Source organism: Thamnophis sirtalis, unplaced genomic scaffold, assembly GCF_051295495.1.
Source record: "Thamnophis sirtalis isolate CommonGarterSnake01/CBP01778 unplaced genomic scaffold, rThaSir2_p1.2 scaffold_5, whole genome shotgun sequence".
Classification (NCBI taxonomy): domain Eukaryota; kingdom Metazoa; phylum Chordata; class Lepidosauria; order Squamata; family Natricidae; genus Thamnophis; species Thamnophis sirtalis.
The window spans coordinates 100,931,031-100,953,683 of NW_028261385.1; the positions used below are offsets into that span (position 1 = coordinate 100,931,031).

General features: G+C 37.8%; 1 protein-coding gene across 1 annotated transcript in view; it reads right to left on the reverse strand.

Annotated features, from left to right (window-relative positions):
* Positions 1-22,653, reverse strand: part of PAX5 (paired box 5) — a 250,175-nt gene that overhangs the window by 42,606 nt on the left and 184,916 nt on the right. Inside the window, exon 8 of the mRNA XM_014051605.2 lies at positions 16,972-17,073. Within this exon, the coding sequence (XP_013907080.1) occupies positions 16,972-17,073 (102 nt within the window). The remainder of the gene's footprint in view (positions 1-16,971; positions 17,074-22,653) is intronic.

Here is a 22,653-nt window from a genome sequence, read left to right on the forward strand (position 1 = left end):
GTAAGAGTTACCTTGAAGTAAGATGAGAGACCTATAAATTGTATAAATAAAATGAATAATAAATAAAATAAGTTCCTCAAGTGCTCTGGATTGCCCAGAATTTACTTAGGTAACTGAATAAGTATCCAAGTGTGTGGATTGTAGCTGAAGTATAAGTATAATTTTTATTGTCATTGTACTTAAATACAATGAAATTGGTTTTGAAATCAGCTTTTGTTTGGGGGGAGAAAAAGATTAGCCTGCAATGGTGATCAAATGTTGGGTAGGTGGGATTAATTTAACTGGGAGCTTTACACTTCACACAAAATCCATCATAGTGTATTCTTGGGATAGACCTCCTTAAAGTAGTTTAGCTATGAATGGGGACAGGCCAGGGTACCACTGTATCTTTTCAATTTAGATTTTGAAACTCGCAGGTGTGCCAATATATAAGGAAAGCAGTTTGATCACTTAACAGCTGGATGCAACAAAAGAAGCCAGGGATCTTCAATAATGGTTCAAAAAGAAACTGTCCCTAATTTAGCCTTGAGCACCTGTGCAGTCCTTTTGTAATGAATGCAGTGTCTTTACTCCATCTGAATATTAAATTATTTGATTCCCACTCTCGTCTCCCTCCCTCCCTCCCTCCCCCCAGGTAATGTCTCACACAAACTGCCCCTCGCTTAGGTTTCTGATGGACCATGGAAAGTTTGGGGTATTGGGTCTGCTGGAAAAAAAGCAAGAAGGAAATGGGCCTGCTGGCCTTTCCTCTCCCTTCCCCACCAAGGTAGCTCGCTCACTGCTGCTAGTTGACACGACTGATTTATTTGACTGAAGCTGGCCAAACTGTCACTCAGAAAGTGCCCCCTTGGTGCCTCCTCTAGCTGGAAGTACTAGGAGGTGGGATTGCATCAACTGCTCCTGTCAGGGATTTCAAATGGAAACAAGCCACTGAATATGAATCTGACAGCTCCAGTACTGAATTAGGGCTATTTGCATGCTAATTTTCACCATGCTTAACTCACTGGCAGTCCTAGAGAGAGGAGCAGTCTCTGCATGTTTGGAACAATGCTTGACTGATCTAGCCGCGTTAACGAGCAAATTATGGTAATTTTGTTATTACAAATGCATAGAAATTTCCAAAAGAGTGGAGCAATACAATATGTTTTTTCTCTCCTCCTCCCTATTTCTAAATATGGAGCCTTTTGTTTATACACACTTTGCCTTGCTTACTTATGTTTAGATATGCATAATGTTTCACTTTAAAAAGGGAGGAGGAGAAAAATGAGAATATTGAGGGGGGGAGAGAAGATGCTTCTGTACATGTTGCCAAGCCACTGAGTGGTGTAAATAAACACAGGTCTCAGAAATGAAAACAGAATTACACCAGCCTATACTAGCTAAGACTCCATCTCATTAAAAACTATCTTGTTGAATTGCCCTGCCTATCAAAAATATTTTAAACCCATTAAAATGCAGAAGAATTGTACTAAAGTCAGTATATTCTGTGTAGGTGTGTTAATGACATCCCTGGGTCTTAAAAACCAAAATATCAAAAAAAATAAATGTTTACTCACAATAATTCTTAATAACCACAATTGTGTACTAACTGTTATATAAATGGGTAAGAGAGAAAAGCTGAGATCCACATAATAATGAGCAAAGGAATTTGTTATAAGAGTTAATTAAGAAGTTTATTGCTATGGGTTAATAATAACACCTATAACTCTTCCATTTTTCATTTAAAGTACTTATACTTTTATTTCTGACTTGGTTCACAACCTTCATTGGAAGCATCATCAACATGAACACGCACAGAAAATTAAAATGGAAAACATGAACTGCAAATTTAATTTAAATATCTATCAAATAAAAATAATGCAACATTATATTAGGACATAAGTTTCACTTAACACAAAGAGATATATTTCAAAGTAAATGGATATAGGACAGCAGTATGAATTCCATTTAATTCCTTGGAAAATAACAATGGGTTTAATTAACATCTGAATGCCATCAAACTGTGTGTCAGAAATGGGGGGGGGCAAAGAGGGCAATTGAAAATCACTTTTCTATAACAGTCATCCACCTTATTTCAAAAGGTTGGGCTACTCTGCATTGTCATAAGTCTATGTTTTTTTTTTTTAGATTCAGGTACATTCTTATGGCTTACTTAAATCCCAGTGTGATCGTCACTATTGCTTCAGAGTGGTGGAATATTCCTCTCACCTCCAACCAAGAATACCCTTTAAAAGGAAGCTTTTCTTCAGAAGCAGCAAGAGAGAAAATAGACATCACATTCCAAGACTTGTCAAAGTCTGGGAATTAGTTTCATCACTCCAGCTAATGCAATTTTCATTTTTTACCAAACACGTTAAAATCAAGTATGTACAGAAAGCAAGGCAAGAAACAATGGATGGAAAACAATCAAGGAGAGAAGCAACATAGAACTAAGGAGAAAGTTCCTAACAGTGAGAACAATTAACTAGTGGAACACCTTGACTTCAGAAGTTATGGGTGCTCCATCACTGGAGCCTTTTAAGAAGACACTGGACAGCCATTTATCTCAATTGGTATATACTAGGATCTCCTGCTTAAGCAAGGGGTTGGACTAGAAGACCTTCAAGGTCCCTTCCAACTCTGTTATTCTGTTATTACTTTTACTCTAACCTTTGTTTATTAAAAAAAACAACCCATACCATTTGGAGAAAAATATTACAATATATATTTGTGACCAAAAGGAGACCAGGGGGTGGGGAGGAAAGAAAGAGAGAAAAAGATTATTTATTTATTTTTCAGATTCCTGAACCACCCTTCTCCCTCAGATATATAGAGATGCACATGTAGATGTAGTAGATATGCATATAAATATGCATACACATGTTTTGTATGTTTTGTACATAGTACAAAAACAAGAATTTATCATTTCTCTCTTTTTTAGGTAGGTGACATAATTAGAAGTTAGAAAGGAAAGAAAGGAAAAAGTCTTTTAATAAAAGGTGATATGATTAAAAGTTAGAATAAGTGATAGAAATAAGAGAAGGGGGAATATCAATGTATACATTTTTATATAATAAAATGAAAGCAATAACAGGAGAAAACGTGGAATAACTGAACAATGAAAGATTGCAATTTAAGACAAATGCTTATTATTTACTAGAAATATACAAGTTGATTGAATGTAGTAATTATGATTAATTTTGTTACTTTTATTTATATTAGAATGTATGACACCCAAATGTCACACTGTTCACACATTGATTTGATACATTCATAAAAAAAAAACTTTGGGGGGATTTATCATCCAAAGTATTAAATCTGAAAGAGGTAAATACAGTTTCATCAATGCCTGCACCTTTGACCCTGGAATGAGGTGCCTAGCATATGGTGGTAAGCATCTTTGACACTCACAGTTGGTCTGTTCTTATCTTGGCTGGACTGCAACATGAATCAGTAGCAAAATACTATTCACAAAATCTTCCCCAGCCACACCCAGCATTATTCTTTGAAGGATTCAAGAACTGAGCACCTGACTCACATTACCAATCTGCTAGAATTTTTCTAAATGACAAAAGCTTGCATGAATAACTACAAATGCATTTTCCATCATAAATATGGCATGGCATGAGTGTTTACAATAAAACATAACAAAACAGGAGCTTTGCTGCCAACACCTCTTGATGAATTTGGGAGACAGATAGAAGAGTATCAGGGAGAAGGCAATTAAGATCTAGGATCCAATCTGGGTCAGTCACCAATAACAGAGATTTAGTTTTCTAAGCTCTCAGGTTTGTGTTGGATCCCATCCTCAGGGAACTTCTCTCTAGCAGAATGTGCTAGACATTCTCGACACATTCTGCTAGAGACAAGTTCCCTGAGGATGGGATCCAGCATGAATCCAAAAGCTCAAAAGACTAAATCTCTGGTCCCAGTGACTGACCCAGATTGAACTCTGCAACATTACCCTGGGATATGTTTATTTGCCTTCATTCCTAAATTGAGATCTAGGATGGGACACAGCAAAATAGCTTTGAATTTGAATTTGAATTTGAATTTGTTTATTTATAGGCCGCCCTTTTCCCTGAGGGGACTCAGGGCGGCTTACAATCACAAAGGGAAAGGAAGTGTGGGACAATAACAAAAAAGAAATGTGCACAAAGTAAAAATTAGATAATAAAACTCAACATTCACTCAGCATTCGGGGGGGGCAAAATCAGATTATCCCCAGGCCTGACGGGCTAGCCAGTTCTTGAGGGCTTTGCGGAAGGCCTGGACGGTGGTGAGGGTACGAATCTCCACGGGGAGATTGTTCCATAGTGTCGGAGCCGCAACAGAGAAGGCTCTCCTCCGAGTAGTCGCCAGTCGGCACTGACTGGCGGATGGGATACGGAGGAGGCCAACTCTATGCGATCTGATGGGACGCAGGGAGGTAATCGGCAGAAGGCGGTCTCTCAAATAGCCAGATCCACTACCATGGAGCGCTTTATAGGTGGTGAGTAAGACCTTGAAGTGCACCCGGAGACCAACAGGTAGCCAGTGCAGCTCACGGAGGATCGGTGTTATATGGGCGAACCGTGGTGCGCCCACGATCACTCGCGCGGCCGCGTTCTGGACTAGCTGTAGTCTTCGGATGCTCTTCAAGGGCAGCCCCATGTAGAGCACATTACAGTATTCCAGCCTAGAGATCACAAGGGCTCGAGTGACTGTTGTGAGGGCCTCCCGATTCAGGTAGGGCCGCAACTGGTGCACCAGGCGAACCTGGGCAAATGCCCCCCTGGTCACAGCTGAAAGATGGTGGTCAAAAGTTAGCTGTGAATCCAGGAGGACTCCCAAGTTGCGGGCCCTTTCTGAGGGGTTTAAATTTTGTCCCCCCAGCCTGAGTGATGGTATGGTGGTCAAATTTTTGGGAGGGAAACACAACAGCCACTCGGTCTTGTCTGGGTTGAGTATCAGCTTGTTTGCTCTCATCCAGTCTTTAACGGCATCCAGTCCCCGGCTCATCACGTCCACCGCTTCATTGAGTTGGCACGGGGCGGACAGATACAACTGAGTATCGTCCGCATATTGATGATATTTTATCCCGTGCCTTCGGATGATCTCGCCCAGCGGTTTCATGTAAATGTTAAATAGTAGGGGGGATAGGACCGACCCCTGCGGCACCCCATAAGTTAGGGGCCTCAGGGACGATCTCTGCCCCCCCACTAACACCGACTGCGACCTGTCCGAGAGATAGGAGGAGAACCACTGCAAAACAGTGCCGCCCACCCCTATCTCCCGCAGTCGTCGCAGAAGGATACCATGGTCGATGGTATCGAAAGCCGCTGAGATGGGCGAAGAACCATTCTATTGGAGGGCAAACTTGGCAGTGCTGCAGATGCCAATATTCAAAGAAGCATGCCCAGAAAGAGTACAAATGATGCTAAGTATTGCAGCTATGAGTCTAAAGACAGGTAACAAACCTACCTCTGCCTCTTGCATCTAACTGCTGCTTATACCTCCAAGAGAAAACAAAAGCCAAACATCATTATCCAGGTCATGTGTAATGATTGAAAATCTCACTAATGTTACATCATATTTTGATCTAGGTTTCTGGTACATTAGAGTGGCCATCTTTAATTTCAGAATGTTTGATGTACTCAGAATGTGATCACATCAAAAGTTCAAAAGCTTGGAGCAAATGTCAGACTTTTGGCATTAAATCCTAACTCACTGTTATACTAACCAAGTAGAGCAAAATGCAGAATTTAGAAACCATTAGATATATAACTCACTAGTGTGCCTGAATGTTTGCGTACACTATTTTCTTTTTAGTGTCAGTGTTCTTGAGTTCAATAGGGCATCCTATTCATTGTGATCTTAGGGCATCCCATTTTTTTTCCATCCTAGCAATTTTCAAAGAACCATATTGTTTTCTTTTCATATTCTTTTTTTTCTTTTAAATTGTTTAATAAAAAGGAAAAAAAAGGAATGAATTTGTATGAATGCAGAAGAGGGTATGCATCAGTGGTGGGTTTCAAAATTTTTAGAACCTCTTCTGTAGGTGTGGCCTGCTTTGTGGGAGTGGCTTGCCAGCCATGTGACTGAGTTGGAGTGGCTTGGAAGTCATGTGACTGGGTGGGTGTGGCCAACTTGCAACATGTGGTGAAACTCACTTAACAATGCTCTTGCTTAGCAATCAAAATGTTCACTCAGAAACTCTGGCATTTGAAGCACACAAGTCTTAAAGCTGTCAAATTACAAGACCCTTGCACCCCTAACCCTTTAGAAAAAAAAACCCAGGGGTGTTCAAACTTGACAGCTTTAAGACTTGTGGACTTCAACTCCCAGAATTCCTCTTCCAGTCATGTTGGCTCAGGAACTCTGGCACATTGAAATGTGCAAGTCCTAAAGCTGTCAAGTTACAAGACCCCTGCACTCCTAACCCTTTAGAAAAAAAAACCAGGGATGTTCAAACTTGACAACTTCAAGACTTTAAGGTTTAGATAGGACTCTTAAAGGCGGGCGGGGCGATTGGTGAGCCAGCCAATCAGTGAGTGGTGGGCGGGGCAAGCATGGTGCGGATGGGCAGGGGGAGGGAGCTAGAACCTGTTCTAAACAGCACAGTAGATTTGTGGAACCTCTTCTATAGAGGAACCCACTCCTGGTATGCATGTCCATTTGGAACTTTGTTGGAACTTCACTGCCCTGAATTCTTTTTTTCCAATCCCCATCTAGACAAGTAGGAGAGGAACTAAGAGTAGATTATAACTTATTTCTGCCAAGTAAGAAGAAATTATTAGTATGGTGGAAATAACAAGCACCACCTTGCCAAGAAAATATAATCTGCTTCAGGAGTTTAGAACAAAGTGGAATATAAATGCTACATTTTTTCCCCCTGAAACGCTATGCAGTATGAGGCACATTGAATAGATATGATTGTTATACGCCACCCAGAGTACATGAGATGGGCAATCATATACATTTGATTACTAAATAAATTAATGAACAACTGTGCCACTGTCTTCTTTTTAGATAGTTCACATTTACTTAAACATCATCTATATACAGCATCTAATAAACTGGAACACATTTTAACTGCTAGCCGCATAATGTTTTTAGAAAGGAGGGCTGTGAAAAACATATTTGAAAACTAAGGAGCCTTATTCTTGTGACAAAAAAAATTCTGCAACTGATTTTGCTTGGTTTTAAATCAGGTTTTAGTTTGCTGGCATTGCCCCAATTTTTAAATGAGCGGAAAACAATGGTTAGTGGTGACAATGGGCTGCTTATCATTTTCTAGAGCACAGGTGTCAAACTCACAGCCCATGGGCTGGATGCATCACGCACTGGCCACATCACCCCGGTTTAGCGAAGGGGGGGGGGAGTTGTGATACATCATATGATAGTGACATGATGACACGATTTTGACACCACTGTTCTAGAGCCTTATACTGAATTGCTTTGGGCTGAATGCTAGATTTAGGCATGATCCAAGAAGATATGTCCTAAGCTTCTATCTGAATGCACTCCAAAGACTGGTAGCAAGTCACTTAAAGCAACAGATACTCCTTGACCATGAATCTTATGCTCTTAGCCTTAATAGAAAATCTATCTAGAGCAAATAAGAATGAGAGGGATACAGCTTACCCAGTTACTGTTCAGAGACTGTAAATGTTGCCTTGTTAGAACACAAAATTAGCTTCCCACCACAAGTGTTGAGAAACCATTTGTCACACTATCAGTTTACGTAACAGATCTGAAGTAGAGAACAGGTAGATTGAAAAAAATGTATCTTATTCCATTCACGTCTGTGTAATTCTAAATTCAATCACACCTGTGTAAAATCTCTGCAAGGCAGAAGGAACATTTTTTAAACAGGCTTCCAAATCTGTTTCATCAGAAGTTAAATGGCTGTGTTGCAATCCTGCAGCTGAAAAACATGACCTGGTTTTATTTCTGAGATCTTTTAGTGGGTTTAAAGGTGATTTTAATACCAAGTAGGACTGGAACTTTGGATTCAAGCTCCAAAAGGTCTTTAGAATTTAGCAGCTGTTAACACTTTAAGGAACTATATTTTTGCTTATGATGATGCTAAATCACTGATTTTATCTAGTTGGTTTGGTCCTGTTGATGCAAACGGGTTGCAATTTGTTTTTGTTTTTCTAATTATCAAATGAGGAAAGGGGGGCAGTATAACCCAGCATTTTAGTGGCACACAAATGGGATCCAGGTGCATCTAGACTCAAGTTCCCTTCAATAGACTGAGTGATTCTCCACTTGGCCTTTGACGAATAGAATAGAATAGAATAGAAGAGTTGAACTGAATTGAATTGAATTCTTTATTGGCCAAATGTGATTGGATACACAAGGAATTTGTCTTTGGTTCATATGCTCTCAGTGTACATTAAAGGAAAAAGAAAGAGAAAATACATTAATCAAAAAACATAAGCTACCACATTTAGTGATACATGGTGGACAGCATGCTTAGAAGAATGAGCCTTGCAAAGCTGCCAGCCCAGAATGCCAGGATTAAGCCCAAGGCAAGATGCTGTTCTCCCTGTCAAAAGGATCAAATGAGAGGCGGGGCTATGCCCGCCCCCCCACTTCTGGAAGTTGTCTTGAAGTGTGCGAGAGGCATGCTGGCACAACCATGTACTGATTGGCTCACCACCACTTGTCTGTTCACTTTATAATATGTTGTTGCCTCATTTTGAGGTCTCTTTCTAGATTCAATTTTATTTTCACATTTAAGTATGCAGAACTGTTCCCTTTTTTCCTGCAATAGCTTAGATACTGGTGGTCCTCAACTTACGACTAAAATTAATCCCCAGATTTCTGTTGCTAAGTGAGACATTTGTGTTGCTAACTGAGACTCAGGCAAGATCCTAATTTTGCCCCATTTTATGACCTTGCTTGCCACAATTATTAAGTGAATCACTGCAGTTCTTAAGTCGTGACATGGTTGTTAGATGAATCTGAGTTGCCCATTGACTTTGTTAGTCAGAAGGCCACAAAAAGAGATCACGTGACCCCAAGCATCTGAATTTTGATCACATGACCACAGGGATGCTGCAACAGTCCTAAGTGTGAAAAACAGTCATAAGTCACTTTTTTCAGTAACTGTTGTCACTAAACGAACTGTTGTAAGTCAAGGATTGCCTTTTACATGTTTCTTTGTGGGATTCATGGAGTTATTCCCGCAAATACTTTCTTTCAGCAAACATTTAGATCACCAATAATGATGGAAAGGGGCATTTTTAATTTAAATGTGATTTCTGGTTAAAGTGACTTTCTATTTAAAGCTTTAACGTGAGAGCTATTTTTAAGATTTACAGAGAAATCTCTGAGTTTCAAAAGAGAATAATGCAGGTAATAGAGCAACGTTCTTAAGGGCCTACATCGTTCTTCCTTAAAGCATCAACTTTATACATTTTATTAACGTGGCCTTGTGAATGTTTTTTTGACTCAGCAACTCACACAAAGCTCGACAGTATCTACTGTATTTTTAAAAGTGAAACCTGAGTTTGAATTTCATCATTTTCAGATCCCTTTAGTTGGGTAATTGCACACATAGACTTCATATAAAGGAAATTCATTTGTTCAGGGTCACTGCATGGTTTTTCATTAAAAACAAATTACCAATGTTCAGAAAGGACATCTGGGTTTCCAGAGTCCCATTAATGACTATATTTTCAGCATTACGATCCCGGACAGTCTATCCTTTCCTGTCACCCTCCGTTAAGCCCCAAGAGGACAATGAGAATGACAGTCAAGTGAAAGGCAAACCATGAGGGATGAGGCCAACATCTCAGCCTCCAGGGAAAGGAAGAGATATGTGAATACTCTCATGCAGGCACACACACACATCCATAGACACAAATAAATATGACTAAATATAATTTCACCTGTACCTTTTTCTTGTCCCCAAGGCTTTGTACCCATCTGATATTTTGCTTTTATGTCTCCAGAAACTAGGAGGACATCATCTGACATTATCCGATGTAGCCTTCTCACAGTCTCATTGCCCACCAGATACATTGGGACCACATTTCCCACATTCCTTCTATCATGGGAATTCTTGGAGCTGAATCAGAGGCTACCACATAGGAAAATTGATCAGAACTGCAGATCCAGTGTTTATATACAGTAAGCAAGAATGACTGCATCAGTTTATTCCACTTTGAAGCCTCTTGGACAAAACACAAGGTTGATGTTTAGAAATGTTGTTGGGATCAAGCAATTTTTGCTTTGTGTAATTTGTTTCAGCAAAATAACACTTAGAAGAGACGCTGAATCATGTGGTCTGATGAAGCTAGGCTGAAAGTAACTTAGAATCTGCTGTGTGAAAATGTGAATTCACTGCATCCATATACAAACAGCTTAGTGGGCCCCAGTCTTTCTCTGACTGGGCAATATCCAGTTTTGCTCATCTTGTCAGGATGAAGCAGCACATTGCTTTATACAAGGTAAAGGTTCCCCTCGCACATATGTGCTAGTCATTCCTGACTAGGGGGCAATGCTCATCTCCATTTCAAAGCCGAAGAGCCAGCACTGTCCGAAGACGTTTCCATGGTCATGTGGCTGGCATGACTAAACGCCGAAGGCGCATGGAATGTTGTTAACTTCCCACCAAAGGTGGTCCCTATTTTTCTACTTGCATTTTTACATGCTTTCAAACTGCTAGGTTGGCAGAAGCTGGGGCAAGTAATGGGAGCTCACTCTGTTACATGACACTAGGTATTCGAACCACCAAACTGCTGACCTTTCTGATCGACAAGCTCAACATCTTAGCCAATGAGCCACTGCATCCCTTCTTGCTTTATAAAACATCAGTAAATTTAACCCAAACAACACATATCAAGTTACATCTGTTCTATGTTAAATCAGACAACATGGTAATTTAGTCATGCATTATATTTTTGTATAATTCTAAAATTGAAAAATTCATATTATTGTAGAACATCTTAGATGTACACCAGGGGTGGTTTCCAGATGCTGCTGCTGGTTCACTCAGGGATGCGCTGTGCTCATGTGCATGCTTCACCTATGGCACCACCAAGAGAACCGGTTCAGGGGCATGGCAGGCCGAGTTACTAACTATTTGGCTGAACCAGTCCAAACCAGTAGGAAACCACCTCTGATGCACACTGTTTCTATCTTTTGTGGGATAATTCTTATCTTTACACCTAGCCTTAAATATCATATTTGAATTGAGCTGAATCAGGCTGGTGCATTCTTCCACTAAATAGGTATTACTTTGGAGAAGGCAAAACAATCTTAAAGTTCAGTATGGCTTGAATGTTAAGTCACTGCTTCAAATGTTGCAACTATGAAACAACATAAGTGCTGACATAATCAAGCAATACTGTTTTCCTGCTATCATATTTGAATTATTTTATTGTGTCTTAGTTAGATTTTTGTGAAAGAATGTAGATCTGCCCTTATGAAGAGGGAAATAGAAAAGAGAAACAGTGACTCAATACTGAAAGGGGAGGAAACATAAGAAAAAAGCCACATTACTACAAATTTTGAGCAGAAATCTCACTTTTTCTCAAGGAACCCTTTCCTGATTGGTTTGTTAAGTTTCTCTATTTTGGAGAATATTTTCTAAGATTTACCCTCATTGCATTTAAATATGCATTGGCTTTCTCAAGATAAATCAATTATTTGGTCTGTGAAGTTTCCAGACAATCACCATTTCTCTCACAGTACATGTTGAAACAATATGCTCAATATTTTCAAGTAATTTTGACCTTTTTCACATTTGTGTACCAATCAGTGCTCAAGCTTGTTTATTGCATGCTATCCTGCAAGTGAATATACTATGCCAGGTAAATACAAAAATACCCCTTCATCTTTCTGCCACAAACATACCCACAAAAACCTTACTAACATTCCCTTTTACATGTGTGCAAGCCATATTTTAATCTGCATCTGCTTTTATATATTCATTTGGTGTTTGCAAAAAAAAAACATTTTTCAAAACCACTATAAAATAGCGATCAGATAATATCAACTGCAGAAAAACAAACAAAATGTAAACAGACATATTGAAGAATTGCTGTTTTTGCCATTTGGAGATACCTGAGTTCCAAACTCTAAATAATCTGAGTTGTACAGAAGGTATGCTTGCAAAGTTTCATTCAAAAGCTTTGCCTACCTGAATAGGAAAAATGGCCTCATCTTACTGAACAGAAGGAAGCTCTGTATATACCTAGTTCCATAATGGAAATCAAATTCTTAAACAGCATAAGAAGTGGGAGATAGTAAGAATTTTCTCCAGTGAACAACAGGTGGCCACCATTGGCTGCTAACGCATGGCTAAACTTCCTAATGTACTAACGTGGCAGTTAATGGTGGATTTTTAAGGTACAAGTTACCCTTCACACTGCAGAATTTGAAGGGAGGCACATTTATTTAACAAGTGACTGAATAGGTACATGACCCGAAAACTCCCTTACCGGTGGCATGTTCTGTTGGCAGATTGAAAAACAAATCTGGAACTCCCCATAGATTGATTCCAAGTGCCTGATTTTTTACTGTCAGGATACTGCAACACAAGATCAGTAATCGGAAGAAAACTTTGTGGAAAATGGATTTTCTAACATCAATTTATAAACTTTGTGTGTATGTGTGTCTTTGAGTCAGTCTTGACTCCTGGCAATTGCCTGGACAAATCCTTGTAGATTTCTTGACAAGGTTTTTTGGAAGTGGTTCGCCATTGCCTGCTTCCTAGGGCTGAGAGAGAATGACTGGCCCAAGGTCACCCGTGTGGTTTTATGCCTGAGGCAGGACTAGAACTTACAGTGTGTGGTTTTTAGCATGGTGCTTTAACCACTATCCCAACCAGAATCTCTGTAAACAAATAATGTGGCTAATATTACTATCTGTAGCATTTCTATCCTTGTTATAACTTCTTTACACAGCCTATATTTTAAAGACAACTTATTCCATCTGTGTACTTTGATTGAACTACTAGCATAACTGATGTGCAGAAGCAAATCTATTGCTTTGTTCTTTATGGTTCATTGAATTAATCTCTTTGACCATTCTTGCCTTCTGTGTTCACAGTAAAATACAAAAAGCATACAAAATGTGGAACATTTCTGTGGGACATATTCAGTGATTCCATAAAAAAAATGTATCCTCAAACCTTGTTAACCTGTAATAGAACTCGTGCTTTTACATATCCACCCATGAAATGGCTTGACAGTTTCACTGTCAAAATAGACATCAGAGAGAATAGAATACTAAGAGTGAAAAAGATATGAAGATTAACTAAATCTATCCCCCTAGCTTCAAAGAAGGGTCATCCACAAATTAACCCTGATTATCACAGTACAGATCAATACACAACTTCATTGCAGGATGGAACCGAAGTAAACAAAAATTTTAATTTTTTTTACCACATAATCATTTTTTTACTACGGTATATAAGATTTTTTCCCTGGATGAACATAGGAAAAACCAGTTTCCAATCAGAAATAACATATGGAATATACATTACTGTAATTTCTTTAATAAATTTGCATGAAGGTGCAATGCATGTTAGGCCAAAGAAATAGAAATAATAGAAAACATATCTCCCACCCCATCTCTCTCACGCACACAAACACCTCCCAATCTTGCTCCAAATCACTCCCAAAACATACAATCTGATTATTTTATGAACATTCTATGAAATTGGAATTGGCTGTAGCTATCTAAAAGCTCATATCATGTGAATAAGTGTAACTCAACCTTAGCATCACCTTTCACAATTGCACATACAACCCCATTTTCTTGTAGATGCTTCCTATGGTCACCAAGGTGTTAGGAATCAACTAAGAAAATAATCAAGGTGTTACTCATTAAATAGACAGTGATGGTCCCATGAAAATACAGAATGGGGAAATACACACTGTATGGGAAGCACGGCAACTCAATTGACAAGACACCATGGAAAGTTGCTAATAAGAAGAATCAGACTGAAGAGCCATTGGATGCTTCTAGAAAACTCACAGAACATAAGATAAAAATGCATACGTCATCTTGTTTGCTTTCCATATATATAATCATATTTTCAACAATCATACTTGATTTTCTGAATCTAGGAACTTTATTGTATTTGAATCTTCCTTTAGAAAATTCAGTGAGACTTATATCAGTGTAACTTATATTGTATTTCTACAAATTTTGTGTGTGTGTGTGTGTACATATACATATACATACATACATACATAAATATAGGCTGTTACAAATCTTATATTCTTTCCTAGATGTATTTCTCAAAGAGCAAGTTTAAACATAATGCTCCTGAATGAAAAGGCTGTATCTAAGGCAATGGTACAGTATATACTACAGTAAAGTTTCTCAACTATGGCATATTTAAGACAGATGGACTTCAACTCCTTGAATCCCCCAGCCAGCATGGCTGGCTGGGAGATTCTAGGAGTTGAAGTCCACCTGTCTTAAAGTTTCTAAGGTTGAATAATCCTATATTAGAAGACAATATTTTTAAAAAAACCAGCATGATCTGGGGACTCAGCATGAGTTATCCTGCAGGAATAATCCTTCATCATTGTTGTGATGAGTATGCATTTCATACTGGTGACTACATTCTTCAATTGTCCTGGCTTCATGATGATTTAGGAATGCCAATAAATTCAATGCAATTCTCATTTTCAACACTAAGGAGGATTATGACAAATATTACCCAAATTGATCTTGGTTCTGATTTTCTGCTCATAATATATCTTATTCCTAGATACCTGCCTCCAGATCTGATCTTTATGGAACAAATCTTACATAATATTTGATAGATATTATGCATGCTGAAAGGACTTACAGTGTTCATTTATATATCTTTCCTTCCATTTCAGAAGAAGATTCTATAGTAGAATATATACTATTGGCAGAAGAGAAGGAGGAAGAGGATAAGGAGCTGCTCCTTTACACTTTATTTTATAGTTTTTCCTCTGCTATGTTCATTAATTATAGCCCTCCCTTATGGCTAATTATTAAAAGATTTATTACAGCCACTTTTTGCATGTTTTGAAAATTATTACAAGAGATCAATATGTCTAGAAGTGAGTGTCTGAGAATTGGTAAAATGAATTCTCCCTGTATAAATGTCAGCACAGAATAATTCAGTCATATCACACTGATGTGTGTGTAATAAAGCTGATCTGTCATCTGTTGCACAGCCAAATGATAAAAGACTGCAATGAATTCATGAGAGATTTCTGAAATGGGCCATCCAAATGATAAGTGACAAGAGAGGATCAGTAAGTTACTTTGGATGCTAGTTAGCCTAGTTTGAAGGAAGAAAGGGGATTGAGAAAAATTACAAACCATTTTCATTTCTTTTTAGATCAGAATATTATCATTAAAGAAAAATTAGAGGGAAACATGCAAATTAATCTACATGGCTGCTTCTTTACATATTTTTTATTTTTTTATATACATGGCTGCTTCTAGTATAAAATTGAATATGTTCAGTAATTTATTTGTATCTCTACTATTATACCTACTGTATAATGAGTGTAAGATGATGCAGCTTGTTCTCTTTATGAGAATAAGGAAATATTTCAGAAAACCACTTCAGAATTCTTTTTTGCTTGTTCCGAACATATATGCGGTAGGCTGGTAATTTCCAATTTTCAGGTTACATGATAAACTGGAAATGTGATTCCATTTTACTGTGTTAAGAAAAAAAAATATTTTGCAAGGGTGGATCTATTACTGTTAAATCAATCATGTATTTTCTGAATAAAGAATTGGTGAGAGAGCCCTGACTGACCAGTCAAAATCATTTTTGTTTCCATAGATAAAGCTTAATTGACTAAATAGTAAGAGAAATTCAGTTATATTTGCATAATCAGTAAGATCAGCTCAGTTTTCAGTCTCCTTTCAATATTAGGGCCTAATAAACACAATCTATTTTTTACTAGCGGTAAAATCTAGGACTGTGCAAGTTTGAAGGAGCATTTTGATCAATAAAGCTACAACTGAAGCTCTTCTCAAAGTCAAGCACTGAATACAGGCAGTGTTCCAGAAACAAGAATTAAAAAGGGCTTTTTAATTCAGATCAAAGTAATCAACTGACCTTTCAGTCTGAAATAACAAAAAAGAGAGATTCACTTTTATAATAACAAAGAGAGATGACCTACATGGCATGGGATTGGTTATCTGAGGAACTGCCTCTCCTTGATTATATCTGCCCATCCCACCATATCCATTTGAGGGGGCATGTTGCATGTCCCGTCAGCTAGGGAGCTATATCTGATGGAATCTAGTTGTCAGAGCAGCACTCCTTACTAGTACTGATGATGTTACTTAGGGTAATGAAACATCTGCAAGAGCTCAGAGAGAACCAAGGATCCTTCATTTCAGCCCTGAGCTACAAATATTCTCCTTTATTGATTATTGTTGTTTTTTAAGCTCTGTTGTACACCGTCCAGCGTTATAACTCACTTTTTTTAGCAGCATTGTAATTTTGAATGGTTATTAAACAAAGTTTATTAGTTGTAGTTGACGACTACCTGTACAGATTAAGTATGTCACTTCCAAGTATGAGAACCCACAGGTACAATTGTGAGAAATGTTTATAACAAAATTAATGTAAATGATTCACATGCTAAAAATGCAACAAGCAAATTATCCCAAAATTAATCTTACATATCTCTTGTCATATGAATTCAACAGGAAGCTTCCTTCCAGACATATTTTGAGTGAATAACTTCTCTTAGTACCTATTCTACCAGTTCTTTTAAATCAGTCTCCCTCCAATCAGCTTGAAGTCAAGTTCTAATTTTCCAGGAGTTATATACATCATTGTCATAATACAATTACAGAGAAAGGCAGTTACTTAATTTGTGTGTTTAACATCTCTCCTTGCCTTCAGGTTTGTAAATCTAGATGAAACTGGCATGTAAAAGGAGCACAAAGGCAATCCTTGGCTTTGTGGCTGAAAGTCATTGCTTTCATTCCCACTTCCCATGCCTCCCCTTCTTTTTTTTAATGAAAACTCACCAGGCACCATCCCTGTCAGCGTTGGAGCAGAGTAGCTGCCCTGTCCAGCAGGGGGGACGTGTGGAGGGTATCCAGGGAGGGTTGTGCTTGCTAAATCACGACCTGAAAAATCAAACCAACAAATCGCCTTGAGCATTCACAAGATCTAGACATATTTTTACATTTCCCTTAACACCCAAAACGCAGGCTGTGCATTTGTCAAAACTCAACTGCAAATACCAAAAGTGGGATGCCCCCTCCCCTCCACCAAAGCTTGACTTTGTCAGGCATGAGAAAGATTTTCCTTTATTTATAAGCACCACAAGTAAGAGATCGGCAGCAACTGCACACAGTGTTACAAACAAATTAAAAGCAAGGCAATTTTGAACACAATTTGTTCCTTGTCCCTTCTTTTTAAATATACAATTCAGCAACACAAAAAGGGAAGCGAGTGATTTAAAAAATAAAACAAGTCACAGTCCGCTCCTTTCAATCCAAATGCAGTGTGGTTAAATAATAGAAGAACTGACGGATGAATTGAATGTGGCCTGTATGTAACTAGATGATTATCCCAATAGCTTCAACAAGACTAATGAATAGATGATAGATGTACCCTGTTTAAGAAACATTATCACTGCTCTGTTTAATATTGTTGGGTAGTATATATTATGATGTATTGCTTCAGCTTCCCTACATACAGATAGATACTCTCAATTTTGGCAATGCCAGAATATCTGGAGGGCACCAGGTTGCAGAAATCTGGTCTGAGTTGATGCATTTACTTTTCTGACAGGACTATTTGCCCCTCTCTTTAATATGTTCAACATGACTTGGTGAGAATAATACACCTTTTGGCTATTTCCACTCAAACTGTCAGTAACAAAAATGTGACAAGCTCATTGGGAATCAGATCCTTATATGAACCATCAGATAATAACAACAAAACTAATTTTGGGTCAGGACAGGGAGGTAAAGTCTGTTTTATAATTTCAGGTAGATATTTTACATTCCAGCTGCTTACACCAAAGTAAGATTTTTCTTGATAGTTTCTCTAGGATCCCTGTTTGAATAAGTGATTAATACAAGACATTCTCAGTAGAATGAGCTACTAACATTGCAAGAAGTTCAGTGTGATTTCCCTGAATGGTGAAAAACAGGATTTCAAAAACAGATAATATAGAAAGAGTTATCCAATAATATCAATACATTAATACAGAAAAGAAATGAATACCTGTGTCTATGACAGTTCTAAAATATCTTATCATATTTATTGTTTGTGCTCCAGTAATTTGATGGTTTGGGCTTGATGAGTGGTATATGCATTATTGGATAGTATTTTTTGATTAATATAAACCACCTAGCTATTGGGATCTGGGGACTGCATGAATACATTATTATTATCAGCTGAGATCAATCCACTGTAGGATGAAGGGCACTTTCTTGAAGGTGATACACCATTATCCACCACACTAGTCCAGTGAGTATTAGTAGATAGATGTTGTTTTACTTACTAGTCTAAGGCTGATAGAGAGTGATTGGCCCAAATCACCCAGCTGTCTTCCATGTCTTTGAAAAGACTAGAATCTGTTTCTCCTTGTTTCTAATCCCTCCTTTTAACTACTGCATAACAATGGCTCTGACATAGCAAATAGATAAACATTCATTTTCTTTTTTAAAAAGAAATTATGGGAATTTTGAAAAAAGAAAACAAAAACTAAAGCAAGGAAGAAAAATAAAAAGAAAGAAGCGAAGGGAAAGAAAAAATGCAAAAAAAAGATAAAGAATATAAAAGAAAGATAAAAGACATACAAAATGCTTCTGAAATTCTTCACATCAGTTATAAGTACAATTATATTTCAAACTTTCTCTTAAATATTATATCATAATGTTCTTCTTTCTATAATCTATCCTGTCTATATCATCAAAGCCCTGAATCACATTCTTTTTTTTCTACGCCCACAGTTTGTAAGAAATTTGAGTCACCAATAAATGTAGATAGTGTCTTTTCTCTAATCAAAGAAGTGAGGATAATTTATCCATCTCAGAATAAATATTCAATTTTAATACAACATACATAGACTGAAGAAAAAGATACTGCATACCTGACTGAATTACACCCAAGTTACAGAATCATATCTAAATAACCCCCTGTTGTGGTTTTCTGCTATCTGTTTGTGATTGCCTGAATTCTGTGCTTCAGTGTTACCATATTCTATCTTCCCACCTGTGGAGGAATGTAGATGTGGGTGTGGGAAGGGGTGGAAAGAGCAATGAATTGTTAAGAGAGGGAAAAAAGCAACTCAGTCCTGGGAAAGTAGAAAGTACAAGAAAAAAACTCAACTCAACCTTCATTTGTTTTTTATAAAGTAATGGTAGTCCTCAACTTAAGGTTGGTCACACAGAGACCATTCAGAATTACAATGAACCCACCTAGGGTTAATTATGACCCAGATTTGAAGTTCCCCCCCCCATGGTCATGTGACTAAATTTCAAATGCTTGACAACTGGACCATATTTATGACCACTTGCAGCAACCATTTGGCCAAAACCTGGTGTTTCCAGTTTTTTAATAAAACTGAGCTTATAATGAACCACTGGTACACTTAATGACCATGGCAGCCACTGTATGATTTTCGCAAAAAAGATTGTAAAATTATGTTGGTCACATGACTGGCTCATTTTTCTGATACCTTTCTAGGAAATCTTGATATGCTTTCAAGATTCCGTTAATCTAATTTTAAAAAGCTTCTTGGATTCCCTGAAATGCCCCTTTCTTTACTCTGAAACTATTTTTTGTTCTTCTTTCTTTCCTTCTCAGTGGTTCCCATACATTTATCTTCTAAGGTAAAGGTAAAGGTTCTGCTCGCACAAATGTGCTAGTTGTTCCCGACTATAGGGGGAGGTGCACATCTCCATTTCATAGCCGAAGAGCCAGCACTGTCCGAAGACATCTCCATGGTCATTTGGCCGGCATGACTAGATGCCAAAGGCACATGGAATACTGTTACCTTCCCACCAAAGGTGGTCCTTATTTTTCTATTTGCATTTTTATATGCTTTCGAACTGCTAGGTTGGCAGAAGCTGGGACAAGTAATGGGAGTTCACTCCATTATGCGGCACTAGGGATTCAAACTGCCGAACTGCCAACCTTTCTGATTGACAAGCTCAGTGTCTTAGCATCTGAGCCACTGTGTCCCTTTATTTATCTTCTACTCTTACTCAAATTGTAACATTTTCTTCTTTTTTGTGTTTCAATTTGGGAGGAGGAGAATGAGGGCTTGTCTTGTATGTGAATGAGTATGAGAAAGAGTGGCTTGTATGTATATTTTCTAAATGAGATACCTTATTTATAAGCAATTATTTATAATCCAAAGTTACCAATTAAATTATTTATTATTTTTCATGCTTTGTCTGTGCGCACATACATTTACCATACATACATACATGCACATACTTCAGAAGAAAAAAACATACATAAACATATTTTTTTAGGGAAAGGATATTTTAGGGTTGGTTTCAAATGGAATTGGTAAACCTAAGTTGGCAACGCGTGGAATTTGCGCCACCCACAAGAACTTGATTTGTCTTATTTGTTTGCTTGTTTGTTTGTCTGTTCTTCTTTTTGAAGGTGAATATCTTTAGTTCCAGCTCATCCTCCTTGTTACAAAATATTATTAAGAACATATAGATTTCCACAGTAACAAACCAACTAGTTTCCTCTGGATGTAGCACACTTTAAAATGTTGAAAACCTAACAAAAAGTGAATCAAAATTTCAATTGAGTTCTTGTTTAAAATTTTTAATGTAGTTCCAGTGAAGAGTTTGAACATTATGAGATAGTTAAGGGTAAAACAACCATCAACTCATATGAAGCAGAACTAATGTGAAGCCCAAGTTACAAATTTGGTTCAGAACCTCTTGAATCCTCTCACTTCCTGCAGCAGAGTACTGCATGCATAGATATATTATGTACACATATATTTGTATCATATTTGGATCATAAAAGATTACTAAATTGGGAAGACCTCTGCTCTTAATTTCTGTTGCTATTGCTATACAATGGGATTGCTGTGGATAGGGTTGAGATTCAGATAAACCGGCAATCTTAGGCCCAATGTTTGGGAAAGCCATATGTCTGGACCAGTGGTGGAATTTAATTTTTTTTACTACTGGTTCTGTGAGTGTGGCTTGGTGGACATGGCATGATTTGGTGGGTGTGGCTTGGTGGGCATGGCAGGGGAAGGATGCTATAAAATCTCCATTCCCTCCCCACTCCAGGGGAAGGTTACTGCAAAATCTCCATTTCCTCCCAATCAGCTGTGAGATGTGAGCGGGGCCAGTCAGAAGTGGTATTTACCGGTTCTCCGAACTACTCAGAATTTCCGTTACCAGTTCTTCAGAACTGGTCAGAACCTGCTGAGTACCACCTCTAGTCTGGACCCTGATAGCCAGCAACCTTGTGACAGATGCTAGGAAGAAGGGTTGAGATAAAGATATGCATCCTTTCTGTGTCCATAACTATGTAATAGAGTTGCGGAATATGTTTTTATTAAACAAAACTGATCCTTGAGAGAAAATTTCTTGGTTTTCTAGAAATAAAAGGCTTAGGAAATTATTGTGAGTTATATAGAGTCTGACTGAAGAAAAAAGTCAAGCATTAAAGGCCTGAATAGAAAGGGCGAAAGACCTTTTCTAAACTATTAGTACAAGGTATAGCAAGACCTGAACATTATCAGGAAGAAAAAAAGCTATGGAAGCAAACAGGTTTTATGTGAAATAGAGTTCTAATGAACCGATAAACTGATATTTGCTTTGCAATGTTTATGCCACTGCATTCACTAACACGAGGACTTCCAGTGTATTATAACAATAATGACAATAAATTATTCCATACAGGCATACCTATAGTTTCAGAGGCAATCAGCAAGAGGAGGCTTTAAATCAGCCAGCCAATCAACAATGACCTTCTTTCCTGGCATGTAGTGTTAGTAAGTACCTGCCATATTGCTGATGGTTTGACTGAATATCTTGTTTTGAAGGTCTAAGTAGGTGAAACTCATCCCATAGGGTTTTCCCTTTTTTGCAAAACAAAAACATGGTATTAAATATTAGTCAAGGGATAATTATAACTGATGTGTTCTCTTCTCCTCCCCCAGTACTAGCTATTGGGAAAAGTGAAAAATCATATTTTGAAATAATTTGGAAATTGTGCACTAACTGCAAAACAATCCAAGATTTTTGTTTTATGAAATCTGAAACAATGTGGCACCACGTGTATTTGAAAGTAGTCAATATGTAAAGAGAAAGGGATGTAATGCATTTAATAGCTGTTTACAAAAGGAAATTGCAACAGGCATAGCTTGTCATGTGTACAAATATAGACTGTCATGCAACACAACAAATTAATTGCCTTTTACATTCTAATTAACAACCTCAATATCCAGATGCTCAATGGTGATATGTCCATCTCTTTATCATACTAGATGGCACCATATTTGAATGGTGAGAGTTATGAAATAATTTTAGCACAACTCAAATGATTGTCAAAGAATCAGAATGATTTTGGTAAATGTCGCAAGACTTTTTTTCAGACAGCTTCATTGGTGGAAATGCGGGTTAATTTTAATTTTGACAGGTAGGGCCATACATATAGAAGAGTAAAGCATGCAAATACTAAAGAACACCTCCACTTTGAAAAAGGAG